The sequence below is a fragment of the Carassius carassius genome, chromosome 43, assembly GCF_963082965.1.
Source record: "Carassius carassius chromosome 43, fCarCar2.1, whole genome shotgun sequence".
Taxonomy (NCBI): Eukaryota; Metazoa; Chordata; class Actinopteri; order Cypriniformes; family Cyprinidae; genus Carassius; species Carassius carassius.
Genome location: NC_081797.1, coordinates 10,645,617 through 10,669,977, shown reverse-complemented (window position 1 = coordinate 10,669,977; position 24,361 = coordinate 10,645,617). Strand labels below are relative to the sequence as shown.

The 24,361-nt window shown below is 36.4% G+C and overlaps 2 protein-coding genes across 3 annotated transcripts; both read right to left on the bottom strand.

Moving 5' to 3' along the window:
* Window positions 1-15: 15 nt before the first annotated feature.
* LOC132124564 (engulfment and cell motility protein 3-like) lies at window positions 16-15,425 on the bottom strand. Of its 2 annotated transcripts, XM_059535629.1 has the most exons (21): window positions 15,237-15,425; window positions 13,120-13,220; window positions 11,099-11,139; window positions 10,913-10,985; window positions 10,231-10,281; window positions 9,921-10,090; window positions 9,730-9,829; window positions 8,993-9,144; window positions 8,319-8,397; window positions 7,336-7,386; window positions 7,078-7,200; window positions 6,879-7,001; window positions 6,698-6,802; window positions 6,179-6,287; window positions 5,870-6,006; window positions 3,546-3,709; window positions 3,013-3,125; window positions 2,815-2,919; window positions 2,639-2,718; window positions 1,690-1,770; window positions 16-1,573 (listed from the first exon to the last, which is right to left on the bottom strand). In XM_059535629.1, exons 2-21 carry the CDS (start codon window positions 13,195-13,197, stop codon window positions 1,361-1,363), a joined length of 2,148 nt encoding a protein of 715 aa, XP_059391612.1. In that variant the 5' UTR covers window positions 13,198-13,220; window positions 15,237-15,425; the 3' UTR covers window positions 16-1,360. The 2 variants fall into 2 exon arrangements, with proteins under 2 accessions (XP_059391612.1, XP_059391613.1); XM_059535630.1 differs by lacking the exons at window positions 5,870-6,006; window positions 6,179-6,287; window positions 6,698-6,802; ... (10 more) ...; window positions 13,120-13,220; window positions 15,237-15,425 and adding an exon at window positions 4,083-4,169.
* A 1,923-nt stretch (window positions 15,426-17,348) lies between these two features.
* Window positions 17,349-24,306, bottom strand: LOC132124746 (transcription factor E2F4-like). The gene is made up of 10 exons (XM_059535904.1): window positions 23,813-24,306; window positions 22,731-22,840; window positions 21,971-22,131; window positions 20,407-20,451; window positions 20,261-20,325; window positions 19,858-20,170; window positions 18,781-18,930; window positions 18,519-18,563; window positions 18,342-18,386; window positions 17,349-18,106 (listed from the first exon to the last, which is right to left on the bottom strand). The coding sequence occupies exons 1-10, from the start codon at window positions 23,966-23,968 to the stop codon at window positions 17,991-17,993; spliced, it is 1,206 nt and encodes a 401-aa protein (XP_059391887.1). The 5' UTR covers window positions 23,969-24,306; the 3' UTR covers window positions 17,349-17,990.
* Window positions 24,307-24,361: the final 55 nt, after the last annotated feature.

Here is a 24,361-nt window from a genome sequence, read left to right as displayed (position 1 = left end):
AATAAAAGACATTAAGACTATTATAATAGATAGATATTCTTTATTCCATACAAAGGATAAACAAATCTTGAATTAATATAACGTACCATTGTCAGCTGGTAAAGTGGCCACATCACTGGTCAAGATTGTTATGCAAAACCAAGGGAAGCTATATACAAAACAATACAGTACACGGATTGTTATTTTTCTAGATCAATGTTGTCATTAGATTTGTGAAAACCACAAAAGAGCAGTTTTTTTCATATTATATATACATATATATATATATATAAATTCTGCAGATTTTCCACATATTAAAGTTGTCAGCTCCATTAATGCACTTTACAATGGCACCACAGAATATTTTAACTACATATAGTTTTAATCATGATACATTGTATGCATTATAAATCAACATTCTATGAAGTGCTTGTTATGTGGTGATGAAACCACATTTAGATCTTTAGCCAATACAGTCTGATAAAATAACACTAAATCCTTCTTTTAAAACAGAAACATGATTATATCCCATACAATCTACACTGATGTAAAATCCTACAATAGCTAGTGCTATTTTGAACTGAAGGCAAACTGGCATTTAAAAATGGAACAGTTGGACCAAAATAAAATGTGAAGTTGTATACATCAAGTAAACTGAAAATATGAATATGAAAGTATCAGATCACACCGATAATATTCAAACCACTTGGCCAAACTACTCCTCTAACAACACACAAAATATCTCCACCACATATCAGTACCACATTTGTTGATCACTTCTTTAATCCAGCACACTGACCTTTAATGTGCACCTAATAATGCAACAGGCTTGACTGAAAATGCTGCCAATGCATATTGGTATAAACCGAAAAATGACACATCAGTGCTATTCCAATGATAAACTATTCATCAGCGATTGTAATATACGTTAAACTGTATGGGAATGAATAAGGATACCAACAATAAGCACAAATGTTTATAACATATACTTGACCCCCCCACCCCACCCCCGTCCAAGTAAGCTGCTTGATGTAATGCCTTTTAGTACAATTTTGGTAGAAGCTAAATAAGTACCACAAAAAGTGTGCGTTCAAACCTGAGAATTTCAGACAGGTCTATTATACGAGATTCGACAAAAAAGGCACGTTAGATACAACACGTCAGGCCTTTAACTATTAAAAACACTCAACGCAAGACCGTCTTATTCACTGCAGCACAGCACCACAGATAAATACGTTATCACAAAGTGCTCTCTCTCTCTCTCTTTCTCTCTCATTTCAAGCCCTGTAATACTATCAAACGTCTCCAAATCCAAAACCTGCATTTCTGCCATGTCTTGGCAATGCTGTAACCGCTGTGGACCACAAGCTTATGGCTGGTGTTATTGTTCGGCTTGGCTGAAGTCGTAGCAGAAGTTGAAGTTGCTGGGTGGTTTGGGGATTGGCGGTGCTGTGTCTGGGATTGGGACGTTTTCCAGGTCCAGGAGACGGAGCTTGATTTCCATAGAGAGGAGAATCTCTAGTTCGCTGCGCATGCTCTCGCTGCTCATCTCTTTACCCAGGAGAACATTGAGGCCGTCAGTCCACAAACAGAACTGGAAGACATCAACCGAAAGATGATTTTTCCCAGTCAGTGAAATTAGTACCACTTGAATGGAGTTAACAAAAGGCTCCCAGACACTCAGGAGTGAAACAAATAGATTCAACTCACATCTGTTCTGGAAGAGGCGATGAAATTCAAGTTATACTCTTCAACATCATATGTGATGCTGAAAGCCAAGTCCAACACTTCCTGTGAGACCAACCACAAACCAGAACACAGTTACAGTTCAGTTTTATCATCTAATGAAACAAGAAAACTTTTGAACTAATATTTATTTTTTGCACAGCCAATGTTTTAAAGTGCATTATGGTGATGTACCACCTTGTTCAGTTTCAATATTGATCACAAAGCTAATTTGTTTTTAAATAAACCAATAAATTATCAAGAAGATAAATATGCTACATTTCAAGAATGCAAAAATATAATTGGTATTATATTGATTACTGGCCAATATCCACAGATTTGAATCATTACTTATCAGTCAGTATACAGATATTTAATTTAATACGCCTTTTCCTATTTTTCCATTTAGATTGGTATCATATAATACTTAAAAAAAACTCAAAATTAATATCCATTAAAGTGTATGTTATAAGTTAATGCCTAAATTAAATTATAAACTTTAAAATAACTGATTTAAGTTTTGCTGTTGAGCAAAAGCTCTATAGCATTTTTCTATAATATTTCTTCTTTTTTGCATTTTTTAAAGTTAACCTTTTACTATTAACCATTAGTTTTAGTTTTATTTAGATAATTACCAGAATTTGTCATTTAGATTTTAATTTCTTAAATAATTTAAATAATTATATATATATATATATATACACACACACACACACACACACACACACACACACACACACACACACAATCTATTTGAATGATTTCAATGTATTTATTTTTATTTAAACAATTTAAGAACACCATAACTAATTTTGGAATGCCAAATAAATATATTTTTTATTTAAAAATGATAAATATAACCTAGTATTACAACACTGAATCTCTTTTTAAGAATGAATTGAATTAATAAAAGAAAAGAAGATTAGCATCATACCTTAGTCTGTTTCCCCTTATTCTCCTTCATGTGAGGACAGTCTTTCCCCATGACCACATTCTTAATGTCTGCGACAGGAACTGAGGGGATAGCAAAATGAAATGATTTATTTAACTCAGAAGACTAATTTATTTAAGACTCAAAAACGGAGCTCATTCTAAAGCAGTGAGACTCACTCTTTTCCTGAAGCGCCTCAATGGAGGGCATTTCCATCTCCTCTTCCACATCTCCATAGTGCAGGACTTTGTGATTAGGAGAGAGCCGACAATACCACAGCTTGTCTGAGGGGGAAAAATGGAATCAATAAAACAATGACATCTGCTCCAGATTCTGATAACAGTTATCTGGTGTCTGAGAGGATCTTGGCGTCTCACCTTGCCTACGGCGGCTGCTGATCTTCCGGAAGAGCGTTCCGTGACACAGACGGTTCAGTCTCTGCTCTCGGATGAGCTCCAGAAGCTCCGGCTTCAGACGCTCCTTCAGCTCACTGGATGCGAAGACAAGAAAATGCATGTGTGATGGAAAGATATGCACCCGTCACATACTCTGTAAAGTTAGCGATAGGTGCTTTCGAAACACTTCCATGTGAAGACTCAAATCTTTCGCTTCCAACCATCAAACCGCAAAAAAACTCTTTTTTTGAGACTGTTAAATACTTCAATGGCTCACCACTAGGGGGTGACGATCGCTGCATATGAATCTACATGGTTTTTCCCTCCTCCCAAAAAAGATTTATTAATTTGGAGATATTTTTAACGACACTGTAAATGTTTTACTAACTAACTAAAAGTGCAAAGCATCCTTGAAGAAACCCAAGACAAACAAACAAAGAGCAACAATACTATTAATGCTGATTTGGAGAGCTTTGAAACAAGACAGTGAATCATTTTGTGAAGCAACTACTTACAGCACAGGTGGAGCAAGCGTCTCTTCCTGGTGGAGTCTCTCCGTCTGTCTCAGTTTGAGGATCTCGCTGTAGTTCAGTGCGTTCACCTTATTCTTGAAGAGCTCTAGAGATGTGGGCTTGCTGGACAGAGTCCTGGTGATTTGCTCCCGGACGACCTGCATCACCTTTAGAGAAAGAACCAGATCAAATCTGATTATTAAAAACAAACCGATGTGTTATATTTGCAATGTGTGTAACTGTCTGAAAAGGTCTCCTCCAATAAACTCACACACAAAGGCATTTCTTTTTTTAAAGCTATCCCTTAACTATTAACCATTTGATATGCACAACATTCTTGCAATGTAAAGAAACCGGGCTTGTTATCAAACTCAAGCAAAAGAGAGATCAATCATATTAATGACAATACTACTCAAACAATACACTTATCAACATACTGACAGCCACATCACATCATCAATATCTTCAGCCATAACTAGCTTAATATAACTAAAATATTTATTCTATTCCTGCAACACAGAGACAAAACGCTCATCCTACCTCAGCTGTAGTGAAAGCACTACAGTCCCCTCACAACCACAGCGACACTGAGTGTGTGTGTGTGTGTGTGTGTGTGTGTGTGTGTGTATGTGTATGTGTTAGAGAGAGTGTACGGTCCCTCCTTTCTAGATGGTCACCAATAAACTCACACTCACTTCACATCACAGTATTAACAGTCGTTGAAGAGAAACAGCACAGTTGGGGACAAAGAAAGAGGGGAAAAAGGCGGTTAAGCGTGTAAGTTATTAGAACACACACACAGTGAGAGTAATTCCCCTTCTGAGGCAAAACAAGAGCTCAACTTTGACTGCTCTTCTCAGGTTTGACAACAAGAAAACCCTTGAATCGTTAAACACGAGCCAAGTATCTTAACACGTTAATGTTTCCAAAAAAACTTCCAGAACAAAGGCAAAAAAAGGGCACTTTATACACAAAAAAAATGCTATTTTGACACTTCGAAAACGCTAAACTATTTTTGGGATGTGGTTTACTGCTGATGTGTATTTCTGCGAGGGAGCGGGATTCCTTTTTGTTCTTCAAATACCCCTTTATAAAGTCCCTGCCCACGAGGGGGGTGTGGTAGGGGCCATGATCAGCGAAAACAAAAGACAGGCCGGTCAGCTAGACGCTTGCTCCATTCCAAAGGTCAGAAAGGTCACGAGGTTTATGGCCTGAAAGCTGTTATTAAACAGAGGCCTGTTTGGGCAGGAGTAAGGAAGCTTTCTTTAACTTCCGAAAAGGAGACGGAACAATTTAGGGAATGTTGATCTACACAAAAGCACTTAAAGAAGGAGTCTGTGGCTTCGGTCGAGGAGCAGCATGATTGTCATTGCACTAGCTTCTAGATGAACCGATCAATATCCATTTGTTCTATAAACTATAAATCACTGCTGGAGCTGGTCTGTTGTGCGATACAGTTGCAAATGTATGCTTTCAATAAGTGATAAATACACTTTGATTTTAAAATAATAGCCAATTATACTTTAAAAAATACACTAGCTTTATGCTGACTTATTTGAATCTGGGATAGTTCACCCAAAAATAAAAGTTGTATCAATAACCACAAAATCTTTTTTTTTTTTTTTTTTTTTTTTTTTATGAAATCCAAGAGCTTTCTGACCCTGCATATTAGACAGCAACGCATCGGATACCTTCAAGAGCTTCAAGACCAATTTGTGTTCCAAAGATGAACAAAGTTCTTATTTGTTTGGAACGACATGAAGGTGAGTAATTAATGAGTTTAAATTTTTGGGTAAACTGTCCCTTTAAAGTCAACATGAAACCACATTCACAGCTCATTCAACTTATTTTCAAATTAATATTAAAAATAGATGGATTTAAAATGTTGTTCCTTTGCTTCTTTTTTTTTATTTTACTTCGGTCATGATGATCTTTCAAATCAGCCCAACACAGTTGCCTTTAATAAGAATATAATATATTACAAATTCAGTCAATTCTTCTGATAAATTTGATAAAAAAAATTACAGAATTTTTTTTTTTTGTTTAAATTTTGTGTCTAATATTGATTTTATTTTGTCCCAGTATTATAATTAATACTATAATATAATTATTATTATAATAATTTAGTTAGGAGTAGCACTGGTCAGCGAGAGGATGGAAAATGCAAATGTAAAAAAATTGTGGTTTTGGGTGTTTTCAGAAAGGAAATAAGCTATGAATAGTGTAAAATACAGTTTAGTTTCAGTAAGAGCGGACCAACACAAAGAAAGGACAGAGGATGTGAAAAAGTCCCTATCAGCAGAGAGATGGTGGAGGTGATGATCTACCTTATCAAAGTCCTCCTGCGTGGCTCTCATCTCCTTCCACGTCTTGTTGAGGAGCTGAATGCAGATGCAGAAAAGCTCCTCCAGAAGCCGGTCCTGAGCAAAGAAGATGGGATGATAGTCTGAACCGGTCTCAGAGGCTGCGGAAAAGACACGAGTGAAAGAGTTACACAACAAGAGAAAACATAATACAAAAATTTCCAGTGATGGAGTCATATCAAAACAATGTTTTTCCCCATCAGGACATAACCTAAGCTATAAAATCATCTCTGATCATCGCCACCATCTCTAGCGCTGTGTCAATTCACTTACGGGCTTCTCCGATGCGCAAGATCTCGCACAAGATGAGGGTGAGCTGAATGCTGCTGCGGGCAAAAGGACACTCGTGCTTGTCTTCTCTGCTGCTGTTCTCCAGCACAAACTGAGACAGCAAAACAAAGACTTATGGGCCGATACGTACTAACAGTGACATTCAATGGCTTTGTAATTTGGGGAAGGCGTGGCCTAATGGTTAGAGAGTTTGACTCCTAACCCTAGGGTTGTGGGTTTGAATCTCGGGCTGGCAATACCACGACTTAGGTGTCCTTGAGCAAGGCATCAAACCCCCAACTGCTCCCCGGGCGCCAAAGCAAAAATGGCTGCCCACTGCTCTGGGTGTGTGTACACAGTGTGTGTGTGTGTGTTCACTGCTCTGTGTGTGTGCACTTTGGATGGGTTAAATGCAGAGCACAAATTCTGAGTATGGGTCACCATACTTGGCTGAATGTCACTTCACTTTCAAAAAGTATTTTTTTGCATTAGATGACATAATATCTAAGTGGGCTCACTCACCCTGCTGTAAGCATCAGGGTAACGGGAGGCAAAATATGCCATAGTGTCCAATGCCAGGAGACCCGGAGGACACCGGCTCAGGTCCTGACCAGGATTACTGTTATTCTGACACACACAAACACACTCGAATTTAAACTTTGATGTTCACACTTTCACTCTAAAATGATTTTGTCATACTCACAGAGAAGCCGAGTTTCTTAAACTCTTTAGCGCAGAGGGAACGTCTGCGTTCATTACTCAGACCGCTCTCGCTTTCCGTCTCAAACGCAGCCTGCCTGAGCCCGTGAAGCATGTCCCTTTGCTCCTGAAGGATAGCAGAGAAATGCATGCATGAGAAATAAAACTCCAAAATCAAATGAAGATGCCAAACGAAAGTAAACCTGGTTGTAGGAGTCCAGAGGCGTCCTCATACGGGCCTCCAGGTGGTTCAGACGGACCGTCTGCAGCACATACAGGTAGTGGGCCATCTCATCTCCAACTGAACTAGAGCTGTGGATGATGTTCTGCAAGCAGCATCAATTAAGATACACAATATTTAAGGTTTATTCTGATACAATGGGAAATGTTCAGTGTACCAGGACTTTTTTAAAACAGGAAGTATTGCATGAATGAGCAAGAGGTTCAAAACTTTCTCACACCTTGTGAATGTATTGGCGTAGATTCCTCTTCTCAAGGAATCCAAAGAGCTCCTGAAATGATTTCAAATTTCAAATCAGAAACAGTTTCTGCAAAAGCAAAAAAACTTTTATTTTGTTTGCACAATATATATATGTGTGTACTGTTTATTTATTATCAAATACACAATATACTCAAATACACACACATGAATGTATATATTTTTTCAAAATATGTTACGTTTATATATTAAATATAATTTATATCATATATATATATATATATAAATAAATATAAATGTAAATACATGGAAATATTTTCTAAATATATGCTGTATTTGTGTGTATTTATGTATACATAATAGATATACACAATACACATATATATTATGTAAACAAACTTATTTTGGATGCGATTAATCACGATTAATCTTTTGACAGCACTAAAGAAACACCTTACAGAATTTGTGTATGTGTATGTATATATATATATATATATATCAAATTTATTTATAATAGATTTATTTATTTGCATTTTCTGAGTCCAAAATCAATTACCTGCACAAGAACATTTTTCAGCTATAAATGGATATTGATATATAAGCCACAAAAATATACACTACCATTCTAAAGTTTAAATCTTGAATCTAATCTTTAATGTTTTTGAAAGATGTCTCTTATGCAGCATTTATTTGACCAAAAATACAGTTAAAACTGCAATATTGTGATATAATGTTGTTATGATATATGTTGTTGTTATAATTTACAACATCCATGTCTATTTTAATATATTTTGAAATGTCATTTATTTCTGTGATGGCAAATTTGAATCACACTTTCCTTTAATAGAACTTTTCTACTAGCAAAACAGTTCTCAAACACCAGGGATTAACCTTTAACTAATAAAGGGAACTTATTTTGCTTGCACTAGTTTTACTGCAACAGACAGCGGCAGCAAAACCAACATATCGTCAGAGAGACGAAACAAAAACCTCTCAGGCTCTCACCTGTCTGTCTGCCTCGCCACCAGCCAGCAGCATCGCCATCAGCAGAGCCATGGCCTTAGTCTGCAGCTGCTGGTTTGTTCTACGGTACATTAGACAAAAGCAGAAAAAATTAAACATTTATGTTGATGTAGAATGCTCATCCAGCACATGCTAATCTTAAACGTGATAAATATCTACATGACAAGATAAACCCAAAGGTATTTTCTCAGAAAGAGGAAGAAACGTTTAATTGCATGACGGGAAGTAACTTTTTTTTTGTGTGTTAAAGCAGAAAAGAATACAATGATGCCCTCTAGAGATAATTCTCTCTTGAAATGCACTTTGAATGTAATGCAACTGCAAAGTAATTTGATTGTAATGATAATACTATATATCAACAATAGTTGATGTTATTAATTTTCTAAATTAACTATAAAAATGTACCATTTCATTATTATTCAATTTACGGTTGTTATAATTGCTGTATATCAGTACTGAAAGCAATGAGAAGCATCTACTATTGAAACCGTACATTACTCACTGTTTCGAACCTTAATATAGAACTCTCATTGTCATCTACTTTCATTATTGTGGTGTATTTCACACCCTCAACTATAGTAGTTCCTCTTCCACACCCATAAAATAAACACTGGTAATACTGCGAAGAGTTAAAGCAAGCGCTGTTCTGTACTTACACCTGCAGATGGGAAAGGAGTCTCTCCAGGGTGATTTCTTGTTTGACCTCATTAAACAGACTACTGCTGCTGAGCACCATGCTCTCCAGGATAGCCAGTGACACCTGCTGGATAGACGTGTCTAGAACCTTCGCATTCCCAAAACTGGCGATCTGAAAAAATGAACACAAGTCAACAGATAAAAATAGATATAGGCAACCAAATGCGCTTTGCATTTTGTAAAAGATAACTAATAGCATGAGGCTCATATAACGCATCACAATATAAACACAGACATGCATTATAATAAATAACCAAACAAGTTATTGCAACTTTTTTCCATTGATATCTTATCATCATTCGCTTGTTATTATTTAAATGAAACACTCATACTTATTTGTATTTTTTGTCTATATCTATACGTTAGTTTTATATATTCATGCTTTTGTAAAATTTCTAAATAATAAATAACAATCACTAATAAATATTAAATGCAAATAATAAAGCGACCCATTAAATAACTATTAATAAATTAGATTATTTGAGAAGTTTTAAACAGACTCCAGATACAGGAAAGTTATTACTTATTAAATAATAAATATAATTACAAAATAAAAAATTGAAACATTATACGAAAATATGTGCTTGCAGAATGCAACAATTGACCAATAAGAATCAAGTATTTAGTAAGTTTTTTTTTTTACTGAATTGTGTTCATACTGTATTATGGAGTTGAAGTGTATGTGTAGCTTTAGTACCTTTTTGATAAAGACACTGGACAGATTCTCCCAGGACACAATGCCATGATCCATGAGCTCCATGAAAGCAGTAAGAGTGTGTGTCATTATCAGAGGAGCCCTGCACAAAAAACAACACTTTCACTGGTTTAATCTTAATCTTATGCTGTAATAAACCATAGAAATGTGGCAAAGACAAGTAGGAAACTAACTCGTTAGCATCCTCTACTATCTTGACGAGCAGGGAGTGTCCATCACGGCTGATGAACTCTTGAGCGAATGTGATGTCGGTGGAGACACTGGCCAGCAGCTTCAGAGAGTCACAGCGCACGCCTGAGTCTGAACTCTGAATGCCTTTATACAGATCCTCAGCACAACGGCCCTGACAAACACAGTCTTATAAATCACCGAGCAAGAAAACATGACCATTACATGGTACTGTGGTTGTGTACATATGAATCTAACACAAAGACTGAGTGAACAGATGGGTTTAGATACACTGTGAGGTTGTGTGACACTCACTGGCGCTTTGGTTAAACGCAGGATGCTGCCGTTTTTGATGTCTAGGCGGTTCTAGAACAAATGTCAAAAAGCAGCCAACAGTCAAGAGTACAGGATGTGATACTGTTATTATTAGACATAGTTATCATTCGCACAAATGAATGCACTAAAGAGACAGACAAATACAGCACGAAACCCCAAAAAAACTGAAAGACTAAAAGAAAGGAAAAACAATTCTTTATATTCAGTACAGTGTTGATTAAATATGGCAGGGGATTCACGTTGTGTTGTTTTGTCTACAGTATTGCATCATTATATTATCATTATCCAGTTTCTTTTCAAACTCTCAGAGTGAGCATCTGGAAATCTGCTACAGATGCTGCTTGATGAGGCTGACATTTGAAAGGCTCTACTTAGGGTGTCCAAAAGCCCATTTGGGATGCAGCTCAAGACTTGGTGGTTTATGTGCACAACTATAATTCAAGCCTTCGCCTTGACTTGTCTGGGAACGGACAATCTCCACACTCTCACTTCTTTCACAGGCACATCTGATGATACAGATACATCATATTCCACACTTTCAGCAGCTCTCAGTCCCATTCCCACGATACAGACAGACAAACACCCAAGATCAACAACAAATATACACGGTCAGATAAGCACACATTACTGGATTAGAGTCAACAAATGACAAATGACCTACAGATTCAGTGATGTACGTCTGGATCCCATCTGCATATTGAAGAGCATAATTGTCAGGACCCGGAAGATTCCACCTTCAAAAATAATACAACACCCTTTACAAAAACAGGTATTTTACATCATGGAAAATTATACAGGGATGTTTCAGCAATAGAAAAACACACAAATATCTCAAAAACACACTTACTTGTCGCAAACCTCTTTTATGACAGCAGTGAGGGGCTTTTTCTGAAATAATGAGAAAAATATGGATTGTGTTAAGTCTATATACAAAATGTGAGCAAGGGTCAATGAGGTGATGCTAATTTTTTGTCTGGATCTATTCACAAAATACATTAAAAATGCAATTCATACTTGCAATGACTTCAATACACCTGCTGTATTGTAATGATGATTATATTTTGATTAAACAAATGTCTAGGTTTTATATAGATTTTTTAAATAAGAAAAACAGTTTTGTGATTGTAACCTAAAATGAAAATATTATAAATTGTTTTAGGTAAATTGAAATAAAGCTGAAATATAACAAATATTAGATAAAGAACAATCTTAAACAAAAATGTCAAATATTGATTTAGCAGCTAAATTAAATGAACTAAAAATTTCATTTAATGACATTTTTGCTAAATAGAAATATATAAAAAGAACAAATGATGAGCACATTACTAAATTACTAAAAATCTGACTAAAATTGAAATGAAAACTGAAATTATATTAAATAAATCTAATATAAAATATTAATAAACATTATAACAGTTTATACAACAACAATATGAAAAGAAAAAAACTTGAAACAAAAAGCCATATTAAAATGAGATTCTTAAAAACAAAATCCTATTAAGTTGTTTTAGAACATTATTTATATTATTATTTCACAAAAAGGGAATACTAATATTTTAACAAAACCATTTCACTATTTATTACAATTATTTTACAAATGACATAAAACAGGAAAAGACATTGGGCTGATGATGTGTGGGTCAATAAGTTTCTTATAACTCTTAATTCAAGCTGTAAAATGTCATTTGCGGCGTGGCTTCCCAAATCCTATTGATATTTATGTATTATTCATATATTTCATATTAACTCAATTATTCATTCAAATTACACGTTTCAAAATAATGATTAAGATGTGTACGCTCACTCATTTATCTTAAAGCATTTCAGCCAAAACAAAACAAGTGACAAAACAGGAAGGAAAAAGCTTCTCCCAAGTCAACATCTGAAATATTGCATAATTTGTGGCAGCTCCTGTGGCTCACCAATCAGATATTTTGGTGTTCCGCGGTAGACAAATCAGTGGCCTATAATTTGTGGTGCAAAGGCTGGCAGCGGGTGGAAGCGTTTGGGATGGCGAGGAAGTGCAGAATGAAAGGTCATCGTGGGTTTGAGGTTCTTTCTATATAAACCTTAAGTAGCAAACAAGTTCATTCATATTTCAGCCCAGTTATCTCATGGTTTTGAAAACCCAAAGGAGAGCATATCTGACAATTGCTGGTCTTTAAGACAATAACACATTCTGTTAAAACATCCCAAACAATGGGCTCAAAGCCTCTGAAGATAGCGAATACGCTCAGCATTTGTCCATCCTATTGTTTCAATTGGGCAGAGGCCAATATGAGCGCATTCAAAACAACTGAGAATTAACTAATTGGTTATGATTTGTAAAAAGTCTTTAATCATACGGACAAAATTTTAAATACCCCAAAATTTATTAATTGTCTTAAAATTTGAGTGACTGAGCTGACAAAATTCTGACAAGACCATTTAAAAAAACATGCAAATAAAAATTACCTAGATATATTTATGCAAGAAACATGAGAAAAATAGAAAGAATGAATAAATAAATAAACTATAATAAACAAGAAATAAAAATGAAATAATAGTCAGTGCCTTGTGGGCAACGCACCAACATACAGCACCGTTGCACTACGGGTGTCCCGAGTTCGAATCCCAATTTGAAGACTTTTCTCGACCCCGCCCCCTCTCTCCCTCCCACTCCCTCCCATGCATAATCACAGTTTCTCTTAACTCAAACCTACAGTATTCAGACAATACTTCCTCATTTGTAATGTATCTGTGAACTTCGGTACGATACTGAATAAACAGTGTTTTTATTCCTCAAATGCTGATTGCCAACAAGTTTTGCTCTGTTGCATACACACTGGTCAACATCCTCTTTATGACAGGAAGTACACAACGACTCACCTGGTCTAGCTGAATGAGCTGCGGGTATGCGCCCGGCATCTGAATGGCGATCTTTACTATATCCTTTTGTTGTGGCATGTTGAGAAATTAATGTCTACAACCTTGAAAGAGAGTGGGGGGGGGGGGGGGGGGTCAGGAAATAAAAACTACAAGTATTTAAAGAATGACTATAAACGCATACCATGCACGGTTTAATGTTACATACCTTTCATTTCAAAGTGAAACATGGCAACCAAACACAAATACTGACATATTTCAAAACATACAGAAAAGCCACTGAGGTGAAGCGGGTGGACAAGAGATAGGATGTTAAATGTGTCACTAATTCTATTTTCAAGCTGACTGCATTCACCGTCTTCCTCTTTTAAAAGAGAACTTGTGTCTCTCTCAGGTTGTGCTATATGTTACAATATGTCGGCATGCTGGGATTAATGGTTTAGCAAGTGCTCTCGTTTTTCACTTGCTTCCTACACTTGTGACTATCAGTCTTAAAGGAAGAATTCACACAAAGATAAAAAATCTGTCATCATTTACACAAAGTGTTGCTGGTCTCATTCTTCAAAGTATCATCTTTTGTGTTCAGCAGAAGAAACAAACTAATTCAGGTTTGGAATAACTTGAGGGTGATAGAATTTTAATTTTTGGGTGAAGTATCCCTTTAAGACTAGTCTAAGTCTAGAACAACCTAAGTTTCTTTTACACCCCGTTCTATAGTGATAAGTCAAAAAGAATGTTAAAGTGATAAAAAAAGGAAATAAAAAAAAACATACAGGAAATGCAGTGATGCTCAAAAATATCAAACTTGCCACTACTCTCATTATCATTCAAGGATTTGACGTCAATAAAAACCTTACAAATTATTCTTCCTAAAAAGTTCATAGTAGCAGTTCGGTGCATTTGTAAGCATTTAACTTAACTTAAAGGAACAGCCCAGACAAAAAACGCCAGATTTGGAACAACATGAGGGACAGTAAATGATAACAGTATTTTCATTTTATGGAGAAATACTCCTTTAAAGCCAGCCAATAAGAAAGAACCATGTGATTTCAGTCATCTTTTCTTATTTTTGCACCCAATATGCATTAAACAGTCACCAAACAGATTGTGGCGGACCATGAGTGTGCCGTCTGAGGCTGAAACTACTACTATAGGCATAAGAACATGGCTCTTTTATTGAGGAACCTCTGCCGAATTGTTAAACTCAAGTACTTCCATATGTGTCCTCAGAAGACTTCTCAATGGAAGAGGGAAAGCTGTTTTTGAGTGAACTTGGACAATCAAATACACTAATGGGCCCAAAACAACATTTCAGCTAAAACTTCTATCACATCTCTGGGATTTATACAGATTATTCACAGAAAGTTAACTAATCCAAACCACATGATTGAAAACCTCCTCATATTAATGAGCTTTTTCAAGCTAAGACACAGCTTTCCGTCTAAGGCTTTTGGTAAGAGTTTCTGACACAGACTGAATGTTTGTGTTTCCCAGACTCCATTCCCAGCATGCCTCAGCAAGCTCAGAGAGAAGTCGTGACGGCCCTTCTGCCAATTTTTTGGGTTGAGAAATGGCTACAACAAGAACATGATCCACTGACGGCATTCCCGACTGATTCTTGCCCTTTGAACCCTGTGCAGGTCTGATCTCCAGTGGGAGTGAATGGAAGAATTTCAAGACTGGAATTTCATCCCTGCCAGCCTCTGACAGACCAACAACCTCCAAAGCAGACATCACACACTTTTCCTGCAAAGTTTCATTGGATTTTTTCAATCAAATCCTCCTTTGGCAAAACCAAAACTGCTAGAAAGAGTAGAAATCACATGTCTGAATATTACATGAGCGTAGCTATGCATTTCATCCACTAATAATTGACGTCAAGTACAAAAGATTTATAGGGAAACCGTTGTATTCGATTAAAAACTATTTGCATATAAACCCGACAGAGTATTTAGATTTAAACGATATCGAAGGCTGTTTTTTAAAGCCTTCAAGTACCAACAGAAACAAATACGCGTTTGAATATTTACACGTTTAAATCTGTTTTGACTTGTCTAGCGTTCGAGAGAAGTAGCAGCCTAGTAAGTGTTTCGAACAAAAGTTATTTTCTTTCGTCTTACCTGTTGGAGAGCAGGGGAAAAAATCAGACTCTACGAGATCGCGGAGCGGATAAACATTCGCGCTTTGTTCGCGCGAGACGGCGACAGTGATTTGATTCTTTTCGAACGGTGGGCTGTTGTTACATTGCGTTCAAAGTTCTCGTAGAGTTCTAATAATTGATCACATTCACAGTTCCGGGTTGAATAATGTCCCTCCCGCCCCCTGGAGGAGGGAGCGGAGACCCGACTCTCCAAAAGTTTATGGGATTTCTTTTTTCTTTTTTGAGGGAACAAGAGGGGAGACCCCAAACTTTACAGTAAACGTAACGCTACAAAACTAAACGCTTTATTTACAATCAACGCAGCTGTTTACAGTGCAAGTTAGACGTGATATTTCCCTATAGACTATATTGTCCATAAATACATACATGGAAAATATATGAATCTGCTCATTAACATATTTTATGACCACTTCATTATTCATAAACAACCTAGATACTAATAATAATACAATAATACAATTAAAAAAAATTATTGTAAGCTATGCAGCTTTTTGCATCAGTGTGTTCTCATGGATTATTATCCTACACAACAGCATTTAATAAAATGTTAAATTGTTGACCATTTAAGTTCTGAATAACAATTAAAATTTCTAATACAATTATGTTTTTTCATCACCAGTTCATACTTTTAATATAGTATCTTCAATTGTTCTTTAAAATGTAAAACAAAACACAAGTTTTTGTGATATTTAAGTATAACAGTATATTTGTTGTTGTATATAAAGAATTATCCTGACACAAACAACCAAACAATTCTGCTATAATTAATGCAATGTATGTTGGTGTGACTCCATACAAAAATATCAAATACCTATTGAATGACTTCCTTATACAATACCCAAGCAATGTTATTTATTTACATTTAATTGACTACATTTGAGTTACCAACTAAAAACCCAGGATTGGTGCCTTAAAGCAGAGTAGTAATATTTTGGATAAATTCTTGAGGGGTTCAAACACTCAAACTATATTACCAAGCCGAATTTTAAACCACTACACTACAATAGACCTATTCAAGTGAAACCTGAACAGAAATGCCTGGATCTGCAGGATATGACTCAAGCAGCAGAAGCAGTATGAAGACATACTCCTAAGGAATTAGCTGGAAAAAAGGAAGAAAAGTAGGAACAAATGTCTTAAAATCGAACAAAGATATATTCAAGAGCATCACAAATACAAAAACATTCTTTATTTCATGGGGATGATAAAGAACAACAATTCTGGTATTTTGCAATGACACTGTGAAGTTATGAAAACTGCTTGAATTCCCTGGATACTGTAAAACTGACTCAGCCAACCCAATCAATGCATAGGGCTGGAAGTTACCTGCGTGATAAACTGTTTTAAAGTGCAATGTGAAGAGAAGCTAGACAGAGGATCTAATGAAAACCAGAGCAGTTGGCGATCTATTGAGTACAAAAATAAATGGCAAATGCTTATGGTGTACAAGCATAAAAATAGTATTTAGGTGATAGGAACATTAGGAAAACAAGAAACTATTTTAGTGGGGTCAACCATCAGTCCGGACATAGTAGCCCACATATAATGACATTCTGTTTGGAAAGCGTTCAATACACAGCACATTGATGCTCCATTTCATTTCATATTGTGACTTTACTTCCTCCGCCCCCCAAACACACATCCTTCTTTAGACAGTTTCTCATATACAGACATAATGAAGACATCATTTATTTTCAAAAGTATCTATACATATATATAAATGGGATAAGGACAGATGTACTTTATGGACTGAAATCATATTCAGTCAATTCAAACTGTCCTCTCAGAATTCTTCGAGTTTTTTTTTTTAGTTTCAAACAGAATAAAAAGATAATTTCAACTTCTTCCTCACAATTCTGATTTTTTGATTCCATTTCATTTTTTTCCCTCTGAATTTTTAAGTTGCAATTACCTTTCAATTTCGTTTAATTCGGTGATGAAAATGAGCTTTCGTCATTTTGCGAGTGAGACACCTAGTATTAACAAAGCACAGCTGGAACAGACAAAGCAGGAATGGTTCATCCAACACTTAAAGTATGTTCCTTCACTTTTTTTGAGATTTGATGCTATGATAAATAGATTTCACCATGTAGCACCAAACTGTATCAATTCCACACTTTACACGCTATACTGCAATGCAAGCTTCCCCACTACGTTATGAGTTTCTAATTACTTCCGCACTGTGTTTCTGAGAGCTGCAAGATGAGAACATACTGGCAGAATCGCTTCAAAATGTATGCAGAGGCATGCTTTCTTAAAAAGCATAATCACACAAGTAATACACCGTTTCATTATCAATCTATATAATAGTTGTGTCCAGATCAGTAAATATGCTGAACGAGAGGGAGGGGAAGGTGCTACTTTAGAAGAGGAAGACCATTTAATAAGAACCATTAACCTCTGCTGGTGAATTTAGTCATGGGATTCCCTCAATGTCTATATAAAAGTATTTAAAAAACAATTTGTTTGGGACTAATGAACACAAATGGTTGGTATGGATATCTGATGTCATCATCAGATTCATCAGTTGAATTTAGCAGGGGAAGTCGTAAATATACATGTATAAAAGAAGCGTTATATACACAGAATCAGCTTATCATACATATGGATCTGACACAGAGCCACACTTTCTTTTTTTTCTCCTTTCAAAAAGGTTCATAAAAAAGAAAGTTCTTTTAAGTACACTACTCTCATTGTACGGTGTGTTTGGAGGTCAAAGGTTGGCAATGGGAACGTCAAAGAGGTCACAAAGGCCCTCCGTCTCATCCAGGTTATAGATGTAGTCATGGTCACCCGGAGGCGGGGACAGACGGAGGAGCGGAGAGAAAACTATGAAAGAGAAAGAGAGAAGAGTGATACTGTGGCCATGTTTGTGTAACCATATGAAACTCGTTTGAGCATTTAGCATCTAAAACGGACCAAATTTCAGTACTTTTATTGATTTTATAAACATCATATAATACATAAACAGTGGATTTGTTATATACAGAAAACACATCCAAACTTCCATTTGAGGTTTAGTAATACACTATATACAGGTGGCCTGAGTCATGATCGCCTTTACCTTCTGATGACATCAGCTCCTCAAGCAAATCTGTACTCATCATTTCTGTATGGAGAAAGAAGGAACTATGACAAAGATGAAAACGATTCTTCTTTGTGCTATATAAAATCACAGATTCTCTGGTTGAGTTAAGCACATCAGCAATAGATAAGCATCAGGAAGGAGCAGCATCCTCACCTTTAGGGTCAAACATTTCGGAGAGTTCTTTGGGGAGATCCAGCACTGAAAAAACAACAAAGACAAAACCAAGTCAGAGTTGTTCAAGCCAATTTGTTTCAAATGATTCTAAACCTAACAAGCCTTAAAAGGAATGGTTCATTAATCTTTTTTATGGTATTGTCCCAAACCAGACTCGACAGCCAACATTTCAGACCAGAAACTTCTTTAAATGAAGATTAATGACAGAATCATGCTCATTTTCAAAATCATAAGCACTTACAATCTGAAGGGTCTGTTTTGATTGGTTCAAAAATGGTTGAGGAATCAGGAAGTGAAGAGCTGCTGTCCAATGACGCAGAAGACTGAAGCTGCTGCGTGTCTGTTGACGTCGGATTGGCTGTTGCATCTGAAGTGGAGGTGCTTGAAATGTCTAATAAAAACAACAATACAGTGTGAGAAATTATATATTTCATTTTATATAATTCGATAGTTCCATAATGATAATACATGTTATGTAATTACTTAATATACAATAATTAATATACACTACTGGTCAAAGGTTTAGAATAATTAGGATTTTTTGTTTTTGAAAGAAGCCTCTTGTTGCTTTTCTTTACAGTAAAATATTACAATATTGTAATTTGTAATTTTAATATATTTTAAATGCAATTTATTCCTGTGATGTTAAAACTGAATTATGCCAGTCCTTGATCTTTCAGAAATCATTCTAATATTCTGATTTGCTCAGTTATCATTAATTAATAATGGTGCTTAATTATTGGTAATTGTTCTTATCATCATGTTGGAAAAAATTATCTTTCAGGACTTTCTGATCAGTAAAAATTCATAGCCTTTATTTCAAATAAAAATCTTTTGTAACAGAAACATCTTTGATCAACTTAATGTGTGCGTATAAAAATGTTATCTTATTTCACCATTTACACAAAAAAATTAAGCCGCACAACTGTTTTCAACACTGATAAATGTTTCTTGAGCAGTAAATCAGCATATTAGAATGATTTTTGAAGGATTATGTGACACTGAAGACTGGAGTAATGATGTAAAAAATTCAGCTTTGCATCCAAGGAACCAATTACATTTTGAAATATTATTCAAACAGAAAACTTATTTTATCTGTAACGTTTTACAACATTACAGTTTGTACAATATTTTTGATTAAATAAATGCAGCCTTGGTGAGCATAAGAAACTTTAAAATATACAATTGGTAATATTATATATAATGATAACAATATATAACTTCATTACATTACCAGTTTTGCCATGGTGTAAATCATAGTATTATAAGACAGAGAATTTTCAAACAATAATTCATTAAAATATGGGCATCATCGGACCTGTAGCTGCCCCAGCAGCAGAGGCAGTGGTTGTTTTGGGAGGGACGGCGGTGACGACAGTGGTGATGGAGCTGGGACTCTGGCAGTTGGAGGTGGAGGATGGCGTACTGTTGGCTGCTGGTTTGGTTGGGGCGGCAGCAGCAGCAGAGGTAGTTGAAGATGGGATGGACAGGCTCTGAAGCATGTCATCAGGCGGGGGCACAGGCAGCACCACTGGAGAAGAACTAGAGGGGTCCTTATTCACCAGCAGGACCTCGATGGGGCCTGCAGAGCTCTTCAGGTGAATCTGGTACTTCTTTTGTCCATTAACATGCTACAAAAAATTACAATAATAAAGAAGTGTACTTATTTTGTATATAAACTTTCCACATTACTTTTCAATGTACATACAAGCAGGACTTACAGATTCAGGCACAGGAACCTCCAGCTGTGTTCCTGAAGGAGCTTTGATTGCTAGAAGAGTGTCACCTAGTGGCAGACAAGCATATACAGTGCAGGTTAATGCAGTAACACTGGTGTTTTGGTGGGAGTCTGATGGGAAAAACCAACCTTTGAAGCAGTTGCAGAGGTCTTGATGCGTTACAAATGCCAGAGTGTGTCAAGTTAAAGACATACAGCAAACATAAGTTTTCAAATACAAACTTCACTTTGAGGATCAATTTAAAGTATCATAAGAGCACCTTGAGCTAAAACAACCTAGATTGAAAGGGTAAGTTCACTTCCAGAATAAAAATGTCCTGATAATTTATTCACCCCCATGTTATCCAAAGATGTTCACGTCTGTCTTTCTTCAGTTGCAAAGAAATGAATTTTGAGGAAAACTTTCCAGGATTTTTCTCCACATAGTTGACTTCAATGGTGGCCAATAATTTGAAAGTCCAAAATGAAGTTTTAATGCAGCTCCAAATGGTTCATGATCCCAGACGAGGAATAAGGGTCTTAACTAGCAAAACGATTGGTCATTATCTTAAAAAAAAAAAAAAAAAAGCACTGGAAGTGCAGACCTACATGTCTGAGGTACAGATAGCAGGAAGCGAACAGCCGTTGGTTTACTGGCACACAAATAAGAGCCCCTTTCCTTCTCACTGAAGCTGCGTGAACGTACTGTACCTGTCCGTGCCCTGCACACGCGGAGACAGTGAAGGGATGTTCAGCTCAACTTCTCACATGTTGGATGAGAAACGAAACGGACTAAACTGACACAAAACTGAAATGCTTTTTTTTTGTAAAGTAGAACTTGCATACACGTTTGAAAAGTAGTAGTAGTAAATGTCAGTTCTGTATAGGATCATTATTTTTCATTTTACCTTAAAATTACATCGACTTAATTTGATGTAAAAATCACCTGGTGTAGCACACTTAAAAAGAGGGTTTTATTCATCCAATTAAAACATTTTAGAGTAATGATTCACATCTATATTTTTTAACTTGAGCCAATAGTTTATTTACTAGTAATTTTTCATTGGCTCAAAATATAGATATGAATCATTACCCTTTTTTTTTTTTTTTTTTAATTGGACGAATGAAACACTTTGCATCTTTGTTTTATTCGCAGCAACATTATTTGATTTTAACATTTTGGAATAATGTATTTATATAGCATACTTTTATTTAGTCTCACTGGTAAAGACCTTTTTTGATTTAAAACCAAATTTAAAAACTAAAACAAATACTGAATGCTGATTAAGAAACATCTTATTGAATGTGTGTTGATTGTGTTGTTTGATTGTAGAACTATGCAGTTATTGCCTTTAATTTCACATGGTTACAGTTAATCTTTTAATTTAAGGCCAGTTCTGTGTAGTTTCAACCCAATTCAAAAACAAAAGCTAAATGCTGATGTCTGTACCATCTACGTTTGTATTGAATGTAGGCTACTTACTGTGCAGTTACTGCCGTTAATTTCAGATGGTTACGGTTATTGTTTTCAGTAGCCAAAAGCCTGTTTGGCCTATTAAATACCAAATAAACATCTTGCTTATGCATACTTTCCTTCTTTCTTGTTTGTTGCTTAAAAAAAAAAAAAAAAAAACGGAAATCGGTATCAGAATCGGTGCATCCCTAGTCACAACCCTCAGAAGATTAATCCTAAAGATGCAGCTAGAAGGATATGGGCTATTTAGCGAGTCGTCCGTCACGTTCTTGATGCTCTGCTGAACCCAAACTCTCTGCTGGTCCAGTTCATGTTCCCTCCTGTCAAGATCCTCCAATTCCAACTTGAGGTCTATCAGCTTGTCTGCAATTTCACGCGTGTTGCAACCCGGGCCAACCCCCCTACAAATGAACAAAAATAGAAACAGACGTTTAGATCAAGTGAATTAGTCGACATTCAAACAGAAACCTCTCTAAAATGTAAATAGCTGCAGCTTAATATCTATAATTTCTTATTGTAATTAATAAATACAGTAGCATACAGTACAAAGATTTGGTGTTGGTAAAGTGTTAATCAAGGATGCATTTCTGAGTTCAAAAATACAGTAAAACACTAATATTATGAAATAGTATTACAATTTAAAATAATTGTTTTCTATTCAGCATTGTTACTCCAGTCTTCAGTGTCAGATCCTTCAGAAATCACTGTAATATGTTGCTTTGCTGCATTTCTTATAATCTTCAATTGAAAACAGTTGTGCTGCTTCGTATTTTTGACAAAAGTGATAAATTTTTTCCAAGACTCTTCTTTTGACAGAGTTCAGAAAAACAGCATTCATTTTGAAAACAAAATCTTTAATAACAGGTTCTTTGAACCGATCAGGCCAGTAAAATCAAAGTGAGATACCAAATACTTTGATAACGAAGTAACCAACAATATACGCATAAGGAGTAAGTTTTCACATTAAAGTCAATAAAAAGCATCTGCAAGTCTGCCTTACTTCCACTGGATGCTGTTCTTGGATTTCTTCTCGATGAGTCCGATGCCTTCCAAAACATTGGTGATATCATAGATGCGCCGTTTCTGCCTTACAGCCAAAGTATCTGCAGCCTAAATCACATCAACACAAACCAGATTATTGATTCTTCTCATTACCTGTAAACTGACTAACTACAAAACACACACACACAGGTGTTTTACACAGTGCAAATATTTCACATAAGCCATTAAATGAACAGTAAAATACTCACTTTTTTTACTTTCTTTTTACTAATATTATAAAAATAATATTAGGCACAACGTGAGAGGGACACCGTTGGTCACCACTCACTTGCACTTTCTTTATTCCATGCAATTAAAGTGAATGGTGACTGAGGCTGTCATTCAAGACTTAACATCTTCCTATTTTCCCACTGAAGAAACCAAGTCATATGGACACTAAATTAGTGAGTAAATAATAACAGTTTTAATTTTTCCGAGAACTGTCTTTAAGACTTGCTTGCTTTATAAAAAGGACAAAAACAGCCCAGAAGTTGACAAGCAGGCAACTTGATGCAATCAAGTTTCGCATTTCAAAACAACTACTTCAAACACACAATCCTAGATCACTCGAATCACCAAAGTACACTTTTAACACATTTTAGAGGTGTAATCGCGTCCAAACCCCAATAGATTGAAAGAAACGTATCCCTGGGTCGCGCAGGCCTAAACTATCCCAAACTCCAGAGCACGTGCTTGTTTTGAAGGCTTTTGTTTGAGTTTTCAGTCCGGATGGGATTTGCAGTAAAAACCCTCCGGGACACAACAACAAACACCGGAACAGTTTTGCTTTGCCGACTGGAGTGACATAACATTTGTAACCTGTTCGCTGGCTCGCCTGGTTTAGCTGAGGAACTAGTTTAAGTGAGTCGAGCTGAGTAGAGAGAGGGGTTGTGTGCACACGACCCCTCTTCCCTTATCAGAGCAACTTTTTCTCTGTGCTCTTTATAGGACCTAAAGTGCATCTGTTTGCACGGAAACAGCGCGTCTCGATACTGAAAGCATATACCAGAAGCTGGTGAAATTGACTGAGTTCGTGCTTACAGCTTTGAGATCCAGCACTCCGTCCTTCGCTTCCTGCAGCAGAGTCACAAATTTAGTCGTGAGCAGTCCCAGACTTTTCTCGTGGCGACTGGGGGTCTGCGGCTGCAGCGACTCTCCCATGGCTCCCAGTTCGTTTCTCCCGGACTCTAAATCCATCAAATTGCTTTTAAAGTATGCTTAAATTCCCACCGTTCTCTTTCAGGTCGTGTTATGTCTGTGTATTTAACGCTTTCTGCTGTTCTATCGCTGACAGCACCGCTTCTGCCGCCCAAACGCTCGCTTCCCGTCAACGGCCGGTGATTCCTGAAGCATGGACGGGGAAGTTCAGCTCGAAACGAGAGAGTAAAGACCCCCGTTCAGGGACCGGTCCGGTTCAGGACACAGGTTACCCGAACCCAGATGGCCTAACAGAACAGACGCTCTCCTGAACACCAGAGCTAAGCCAAAGCCGCTTGAATGACTGAAGCCGTTGAAGGCGCGGTGCATCATGGGATGACCTGATAAAAATGGAAGCTCCTGCTTTCTGTCGAGCGGTCTCTAGGGGGCGAC

What these genes read in the sequence shown, in the direction of transcription:
- LOC132124746 (XM_059535904.1), bottom strand. Translation starts at nt 23,968, where the DNA reads ATGGATTTAGAGTCCGGGAGAAACGAACTGGGAGCCATGGGAGAGTCG. An exon ending in GAGTGCTGGATCTCAAAGCT is followed by an intron (nt 22,841 to 23,812) that starts GTAAGCACGAAC and finishes GATGTGATTTAG; the next exon opens with GCTGCAGATACTTTGGCTGT. An exon ending in TGCTGCTGGGGCAGCTACAG is followed by an intron (nt 18,931 to 19,857) that starts GTCCGATGATGC and finishes TGTTTTTATTAG; the next exon opens with ACATTTCAAGCACCTCCACT.
- LOC132124564 (XM_059535629.1), bottom strand. Translation starts at nt 13,197, where the DNA reads ATGCCACAACAAAAGGATATAGTAAAGATCGCCATTCAGATGCCGGGC. An exon ending in AGCTCATTCAGCTAGACCAG is followed by an intron (nt 11,140 to 13,119) that starts GTGAGTCGTTGT and finishes TCATTATTTCAG; the next exon opens with AAAAAGCCCCTCACTGCTGT. An exon ending in CTCTGGACTCCTACAACCAG is followed by an intron (nt 7,002 to 7,077) that starts GTTTACTTTCGT and finishes GCTATCCTTCAG; the next exon opens with GAGCAAAGGGACATGCTTCA.